We start from the raw sequence: 9049 nt of genomic DNA, 5'->3' as shown, positions 1-9049 counted from the left end.
ATTATTGCTAAGGAAGTAGCCAGGTTTGTCTTTAAGGATATTTGTGCCAGATTTGGTATGCCCTTGGAGTTATTGCCAAGATCAAGGACAGGCCTCATTTGTTGAGGAGCTTATGCATAAATTGCACATTACTCATAGGTTTTCAACCCCCTACTATCCACAATGTAATGGGCTGGTTCAGAGGTTCAATGGGGAGTTATGTACCATGCAACGGGACTTACTAGCTTTAGCTCTGTGGGACTACAAAAAACAACTACAAAGTTTTCAACATACCATCTAGTTTTTGGGAGTGCTGCGATGTCTCTAGACTATCTCCTCGATCTGCGATTGATGAGGGGAGTATTCTCTCTATCTCGATCGTTCTAAGGAAACCCAACCGAATGTTTTATGTAACATGATTGTTATAAAAAAAGAGGGTATTCTTGTCATCATATAGTTTATCATGCCTAGTTCTTCAAAAAAGTCTCTCTTCAAGAGTACCTTGATAGTGGCTCCACTCACACGAGGGTAGGCTTATGGAGTGGCCCTCAACACTATGCCCTATGCCATATAGTGTCGAGGGTGTCCCTTATGAATAAATGCCGTGTGCCATATAGCTCTTCAAAAAGTGCCTTGAAAATAGCTCTCGCTCTTCAAAAAGTGCCTTGAAAATAGCTCCACGAGGTGGTCTCTCGAGTTGGACAATGCTGGGGCCCGACAGCATTGTCCCTCAAAAGCATACTCTAAAATCTAGATTAGTATTGAAACTGGCGCAGCATTCTTTGTCGCCTTCTTTCTTTCCCAGTTGCCGTCTGTGCTGCACCTACGCTCCCTCCTCTTCTCTTTCTCAGCAGCAAAGTCTCTGGTTCGCGCGCGTGTGTGTGTAGCAGACGGAGGGAGAGAGAGAAAGAGAGAGAAAAAGGGGTACTCTTCTTTGATCATGGCGATGCCTCCTCCGGCTGATGGGATGCCGATGCCGATGCCCACAGGGGATGCCATGGCCATGCCTTCAATGCACAACTATTTCTTCTTTGATTACAAGGTTCAGCTTCTCTTCTCGGAGTGGTCCACCCAAAGCCCCGGAACCTACACACTAACCATAGCCGCCATCTGCATTCTGTCGCTCTTCCACGAATGGTTTGGAGAGATGAAGAAAAGGCTGGTGCAGCTGGCCGATTCTCCTCCACCTTCGGATCTAGAGGTCGGAAAGAGCCCCAAAATCATGCGTTACGTTAGATCCTTATTGCAAAAGAGAATGGCCCGTGTCTTGCTCATGGCTACCGTCCATGTCCTCAGTGCTGCATCTAGCTACTTGCTCATGCTTGCTGTGATGTCCTACAACGTTGGTGTTTTTCTTGGTGTCTTGGCCGGCGTAGCCCTTGGTTTCATCCTCTTCCAAGTTTAAGAGTACATGGTTTAATTCCACTTGATGTGCTAAATCATAATCTTTGATAGATCATCTTCATTACATGATTTGATTCCACTTGATGTACTAAATCATAATCTTTGATAGATCATCTTCATTGTATATGAGTTCGTTCATGGTGTATTAATTGGTAAACATAATACAGACCATGAAACCTTATGAAGCTTGGTGAACAATATTGTATTGCATACCAAAATGGCGGCACCTCTTCAAAACGTCTTTTGAAGATCGACTTAGATAAAAGGACAGCTAGTTACCTAGTTGTTTGATTTTCCTTTTAGGCCTTTATTAACATCATGGATCACTTAAAATGGCTACTTATTTTGTAGAATGTTGAGTTATATTTGTAGATGTGCTCTTCCAAAATGGAAGAAATGTCCTCTTTCGGGAACTCAATCCCTTGCAATTCAACTTCAGAAGTTCGACCCTTAAACAAGGGAGTGAAAATATTGGCATTCAATTACGCCATAACATGGGCAAGTGCCTTAGCTCCATCCCTCTCCCTCTCCCTCACTTAAAATGGCTACTTATTTTGTAGAATGTTGAGTTATATTTGTAGATGTGCTCTTCCAAAATGGAAGAAATGTCCTCTTTCGGGAACTCAATCCCTTGCAATTCAACTTCAGAAGTTCGACCCTTGAACAAGGGAGTGAAAATATTGGCATTCAATTACGCCATAACATGGGCAAGTGCCTTAGCTCCATCCCTCTCCCTCTCCCTCCCTCTCTCTCTCTCTCTCTTCCCCTCCCTATCTCTCACATGCACACACACACACACACACACACACAGGTCTCTTAAGACCCCCTCTAAACCCTCTCCCCCCCGCCCCCCATCTTGACCTCTCTCTCTCAACATCTCGTCAATCTTTGAGATTCCCTCATTCCCTTCCTCCCTCAGCCTCTCTCTATTCTCCCACTCTTTCTCTCTCTCTCTCTCTCTCTCTCTCTCTCTCTCTTTGTCTCTGTGTGTGTGTGTGTGTGTGTAAAGATATGGAAAACCGTACATTGGCATTTGATCAGGCAGGTGTCATTGCAATGGAGAGAATGTGTCCAATGGATGTAAAGATCTATAACCACTATTTGTATGAAGGCATGCTTGATATCTTCACTATTTCTTTGACTATTTATCATAACGTATGTACGTTTACAGTCAGTACAATTGAAGATTACAGAAGAGATATATCATGAATGATGGCTCCAAACTCACAAGACCCATATGCCATTACTGTCATTACGCAGTATGAGAGAGAAAGGAAGAGGAAACAATGGGAGGAGAAGAAATGTATGAAGGGTGAGTGCAGTACATTCTCTTAATGAAGAAGAAAAGCACAAAGTCTCCCCTCAGGTTGTGAAAGTTTTTAAGCAAAGGACTGAAGACATTGTTATAGAGGTGAGACAAGAATTCTTGAATCTAGTTATTTAACACCCTATCGTGCAAGCATTGCACAAATAGTCTACACTAGAGGAGGCTGTTGTTCGAACCGAAATTATTTCCAATGTTCGCAACACATACAACATTGTCCATGATGCTGAATTCAAAGAAAAACATCCCTATTGCAAAAATATTCCTTGAAGTCTCCCGTTCCTTGCTTGTACAAGACAAAATCATGGGTGGAACCTGATGCTGATAAACTATTCTCATTGGCTACATGTGAAAAGCAAAAATGACATAGCTCAATCATAGATGAACTGAAAGAATTGGTATACACATTTTGGAAACATGAGATGCACGTATCCCCTATCAATAAGGATGTATTTTGGAAGAGAATGGGGAGAAAAAGTCACATAAGACACCCCATGCATGCACTTTCTCAATGAGCCTCGGGTGATCAGTCTGACTCAAGTGAAAAAACTTGCATGTGATGTTGATTAGCTAATACGCATCATGAGTTAGCACATGTTCCATTACGCACATATGCTTCTGTCACTATATACATTCTTTCACCTTCTACTAATACGCATCATGAGTTAGCACATGTTCCATTACGCACATATGCTTCTGTCACTATATACATTCTTTCACCTTCTACTAATTCCCACCCTCTCTACCAATATCACTATTAATTTATGTTTTACTAATGCTAAGATCATGGTTTAATAACAAGAATGGTTTGACATAGATTCTGCTAACTAGCATGGTCTAAAAACAAGCACAATCTGATAACTAGCATTTGATGCTTCCAAGTAGATGTTTCTGAGTAGCATGGTTTGATAACTAGATGATGCTAACTAGCATGGTTTGATCTAGATTATGCTAACTAGCACGGTTAGATAGCTAGCATTTCATGCTTCCAAGTAGATGTTGTTAAGTAGCATGGTCAAATAACTGGTTGATGCTCGCTAGGATGGTCTAATAACTAGATTATGCTTTGCTAATGATTGAATTTCTCTTCTTTTATTGGAAGCTGACAATGAGAATGTAAGGAGGGCCCTATGTATCATTTAGGATTTTTTTGATTCTTCCTGGATCTAAATGTAAGGAGGGCCCTATGTATCATTTAGGATTTTTTTGATTCTTCATGGATCTAAATGTAATATACATAAGTCCAAAATGATAAGTCTCTCTGAGGATAATGATTTTGATCTAGAGAGATGGGGGTGTGAGGGAAAGTAACTCGATTGAAGATGAATAATACGGAGCAGTTGATAAATAATGCGGAACAGTTGATAATACAATGCTTTGCTAATGATTCTCTTCTTTTATTGGAAGCTAACAATGAAAATGTAAGGAGGGCCCTATGTATCATTTAGGATTTTTTTGATTCTTCTTGGATCTAAATGTAATATACATAAGTCCAAAATTATAAGTCTCTAAGGATAATGATTTTGATCTAGAGAGATGGGGGTGTGAGGTCATTAGAAGAGAGCTAGACACTTAGGGGTTCCTTTTGAGGTAGATTTGACTAATAAGAAACTTACTGATTGGGCTCTAGATAGGTTTCAATTGAAGTTAAAAAAGTGGGAAGGAATTAGAGTCCCATTTCATGATAGAGTGGCCATATGTATAGCACAGTGTTAAATGCTTACATTATGTTTCTTAAGCCTAGTGCTTGACTTTGGGAAAGGTGACTGGCAAAAAATCATCAAGCCCATTAGAGAGTTTCTCTTGAGAAATGGTATCTCTACTAAGAAAGCCTTAGCCTGTTTGCAGACTAACTGTGCCTAGGAAAGAACGAGACATTGGTATTCTTCATTTCCCTTCTCACACAATGGCCAGAATAGCACTCTTTCTTCCTAAATGCTTGCATGAAGAGGAGGTTTGGACAAAGATTCTTAAGGAAATTGTTGAATGGTCTCATGTCTCTTATGGAGGCAAATGGAAAGGTTTAGATTGGAAAGGATTAGTTGTTTTCCTATGCTCCCCTCAATATCACTGGATCCTCTCTGTCCAATTTGTTGAGTAACAAATGGAAAGAGACTTTCGAATCAACACTATGAAAGGGATGTGCTAGAGTTTCATGAAATGTTGTGTCTTGGGATTTGGTGGAAACATAAATTTAACCCTTCTCTAGCCCTACTGGACCTTAAAATTGCTAGGAGCTTGAATAATAAAGCCCTTAAAAAATTGTTTGATTGTTGGGATAGGGTTCTGGTTGGATGGAAGGAGCTTGAACAGCTGGATGAGGATTTTAGTTTGAACTATAGGGAAAGACAAATAGTCAAATTTATGTTGGAAGAGGTGCAAAAAGAATAGTGTTCCATAGTCTATGATGAATCATGCTGTGGGTAAAGGATTGGATTTGGTATAATGGGGTTAAGCTGGACAAGGGGACCACCAATATACTATATAGGGAACTAAGTAAAACTAAGGAGAATGTGGATTGGATTTGGTATAATGGGGTTAATCTAGACAAGGGGACCACCAATATACTATATAGGGAACTAAGTAAAACTAAGGAGAATGTGGTTTATTGTAATAAGATCGGGAAGACAAGTTGGCGTCCCTTCAGCTAGAGGAAAAGATGGATGATCATCTACGAATTGAAGATCCCTATTAAGTCCCAAGTCTTCGTGTGAAGAGTATGTATGGGAGCTCTTCCTTTGAGGGTCAAACTGGTGCAGAAAAACTTTACTAATGGGTGCTTTCCTAGATGCAAATGGGAAACACACCTTTTGGGAATGTCCAGCTATTAGAGGCACCTGGTTCAAAATTTGGAGATGGGTGTTTAGTTGCACTGGGTTGTACAGACTATGGGAGGATTGGTTGTTTGGTAAATGGGCATCCACTGAGGGATATGATGATCTTATCTTAAACATAACCAGATTCTATTGTCTTTGGAAAATATGGAACACTAGGAACTACATTATATTTCAAAGGGCTATTAATATAGGGATGCAATAGCATTGATGTACAAATGTGTTCATATGTGCTGGTCTATACATTAATTTTAATTAATAAATTGAATAAGGATGTGATGGTACAAATGATCTGGACACCCTACAGGAAGCCATATCTTGATTATATCCATGGAAGGGGAAACATTGTGGCACATTAGGCCATGCCTAATTATCTATTGTTTTTGTATTCAGGTATTAAGAGAGCTAAAGTCAAGAAGAAGACTAGTAAAATGTGAACCAAGGACTAAATGGTGGTAGAATAAAGTAAAGCAGGTGGATCATACCTTTGTGGTCTCTATTTGATGAGAATCCATCTGGACCAGTTGTTAAAGTGTGGTCTAAGAAGGGAGAGATCTTGGAGCAAGAGTCACCCAAAGGATGTACAACTGAAGGCCTAATAGAAGCTTATATCCAGCTTGGATACCAAATATCTTGGGAAAATCTTTTTTTTTGTATTTGAGGATGAGAGGTGGACACTGATTTGTGACTTGCTAAATAGGGTATTTTGATGTAAGATGTAAATGCAACATTTTTTTAGCATAATATTACATATATATATTGGTCCCCAAAAAAAGAAAAGAAAAAGAAAGGTTAGGGTTTAATTCTTCGAATGAATGTGCAATTGTACAATAAACATTACCACCTAACTTAGCTCGTGATACTACCCCTTGTGTCTTATCACTACCCCTTGTGTACACTTATGAGTTATGACATAAAATGGGCTCAACCAATTGAATAAACACCAATTTGTAACTGTTAACCCACCATGATGTGTTGAAATATGTACATATGCAAGGTGATGTGAGTGCACCTCTTTGTGCAAGACAAGTTGGGTGTAAACTATGCCAAAGCATTAACATTTTGTTTAATCATCCATTAACCATCATACCTCCATCATTCTTAAAAACAAAGGCCAATTTTTTTTTTAAATTGCCATGTGCAACAATGTTTTCTTTCTTAAACCACTTTCTACAAAATTCTTTTGATTTTCAAAGCCTAGGATACAAAAAACAAGATATACAGAGTTACTAGATTTGCTTTACTTTTTTGTTTCCTTGAAGACTTCAAGTACAAAATCCTTTTAATTTTTCAAACCCATGATATCAAATGACAGAGATACTAGAGTTTCTTTATTGTTTTCATTCCTTTGAAGAGGTATTGTCGATAGTGTAGTGATGAAAACCACTTGTACAATATACCAATATTGCATTTCATTTCCTTTTTCATGTGTAATGAAAATCATGTGTATTTACCTTGTTAAAGGAATATCACTAAGATATTATACATCACTTATTTTTCATCAAATATATTCTTGTGCAATGAAAATGAGGTGTTTGACCTTGTTCAAGGAATACCATTAAGATATTACGCAAGAAGGAATTTTTCATCTATAGATTTGAAGCCAACTCAACTTATAGATCTTATAGAACTTGATTTAGTAATATCATAATATATATTTGTGTATATCCCTACACTAAGCAATTGTTAAATTTGTTTAGAGAGAACTAATTATTTTGGTGGGCACCTACAAGTAGTTTAAATGGAGATATTGGGTATATTTGTGGACATCACCAACTTAACTTCACCAATGTAATACACATTTGGAGGGATAGTATCATATGGGTTCACCAAAGAACCTCTATTTTACAAAGGTTAGGGTTTAATTTTTCCAACGGATGTGCAATTGTATAATAAACATTGCCACCTAAATTAGCTAGTGATATAACTACCCCATGTGTTTGCTACTTTCATAGTAACTAGTGTAGTAACAATAAAAGGCTCATGCTTATGCTCAATCAATTGAACACACATCAATTTTTCATTATTAACCCATGACATGTTGAAACATATACATATGCAAGGTGACATGAGTGCACCTCTTTTTGCAAGACAAGTTGGATGTAAAATATGCCACCCGAGTGTTAATAGTTTGTTTAGTGATCCATTAACCATCATACCTCCATCATGCCAAAAAAAAAGGGGACACCGTCATTCGAAAAGTTGAATGTGCAACAATGTTTTCTTCCTCACACCACTTTCTACAAAATTCTTTTGATTTTTCATGCCTAGGATCCTAAACAACATATATACAAAGTGACTAAATTTGCTTTAACTTTTTGTTTCCTTTAAGACTTCAAGTACAAGATCCTTTTAATTTTTCAAATGTATGATATAAAATGACGGAGATACTAGTTTTTTTTTTTGTTTTCTTTCCTTTAAAGAGGTATTGTTGATAGTGTAGAGATGCAAACCACTTGTATAATATATCAATATTTCCTTTTTCATGTGCAATGAAAATGAGGTGTATTGACCTTGCTAAAGGAATATCACTAAGATATTATACATCAATGATTTTTCATTAAATATATTCATGTGCAATAAAAATGAGGTGTGTTGACCTTGTTGAAGGAATTTCCTACCACTAAGATATTATGAAAAAATGAAATTTTCATCCGATAGATTTGAGGCCAACTCAGCTTATAGATCTTTTTAAACTTGCTTTAGTAATAGCATAATATATATTTGTGGATATCCCTACAATAAGAAACTGTTAAACTCATTTGGAGAGAACTAATTATTTTTGTGGGTAGTTTAAATGGAGATAACTGGGTATATTTGTGGCCATCCCCAACTTAACTTCAACAATGTAACATATGGCACATCACAATTGGAGGTATATTATCATACAAGTTTACCAAAGAACCTCTATTTTAGAAAGGTTAGGGTTTGAGTCTTTCGACGAATGTGCAATTATACAATGAACATTGCCACCTAACTTAGCTAGTGATATAACTACCCCTTGTGTCTACTACTTTCATAATAGTAACTAGTCTAGTAACAATAAAAATCTCACTTAGCTTATGAGTTATGAAATAAAATGGGCTCAACCAATTGAACACACACCGATTTGTCATTGTTAAGCAATGACATGTTGGAACATGTACATATGCAAGGTGACATGAGTGCACCTCTTCAAGAAAGAGAAGCTAGGTGTAAAGTATCCCTGAGAATTAACATTTTGTTTAGTGATTCATTAACTGTCATACCTCCGTCATTCCCAAAAAAAAAGGGAAAGAGCCAACATTTTTTGAAAATTGCCATGTGCAATAATGTTTGATTTCTCAAACCACTTTGTAAAATTTCTAAATTTTTTTCAATCCTAGGATATCAAATAATAGATATATAAAGTTACTAAATTTGCTTTACTTTTTTTGTTTTCTTGAAGAATTCAAGTATAAAATCCTTTTAATTTTTCAAACATACGACATCAAACATTGGAGATACTAAGTTACTAGATTTTCTTGAT

The 9049-nt window shown here is 37.3% G+C and overlaps 1 protein-coding gene across 1 annotated transcript; it reads left to right on the top strand.

Moving 5' to 3' along the window:
- The first annotated feature begins 919 nt into the window (after positions 1 to 919).
- On the top strand, positions 920 to 1384 carry LOC147611569 (copper transporter 5.1-like). Its single transcript, XM_086784923.1, has one exon. The coding sequence runs from the start codon at positions 920 to 922 to the stop codon at positions 1382 to 1384; it is 465 nt and encodes a 154-aa protein (XP_086641049.1).
- Positions 1385 to 9049: the final 7665 nt, after the last annotated feature.

The sequence above is a fragment of the Cibotium barometz genome, chromosome 47 (genome assembly GCF_041138505.1).
Source record: "Cibotium barometz isolate CiBa-2024 chromosome 47, ASM4113850v1, whole genome shotgun sequence".
Taxonomy (NCBI): domain Eukaryota; kingdom Viridiplantae; phylum Streptophyta; class Polypodiopsida; order Cyatheales; family Cibotiaceae; genus Cibotium; species Cibotium barometz.
This window is presented reverse-complemented; position numbering and strand designations above follow the sequence as displayed.

Coding starts and splice junctions, on each gene's coding strand:
- LOC147611569 (XM_086784923.1), top strand. CDS start 920: ATGGCGATGCCTCCTCCGGCTGATGGGATGCCGATGCCGATGCCCACA.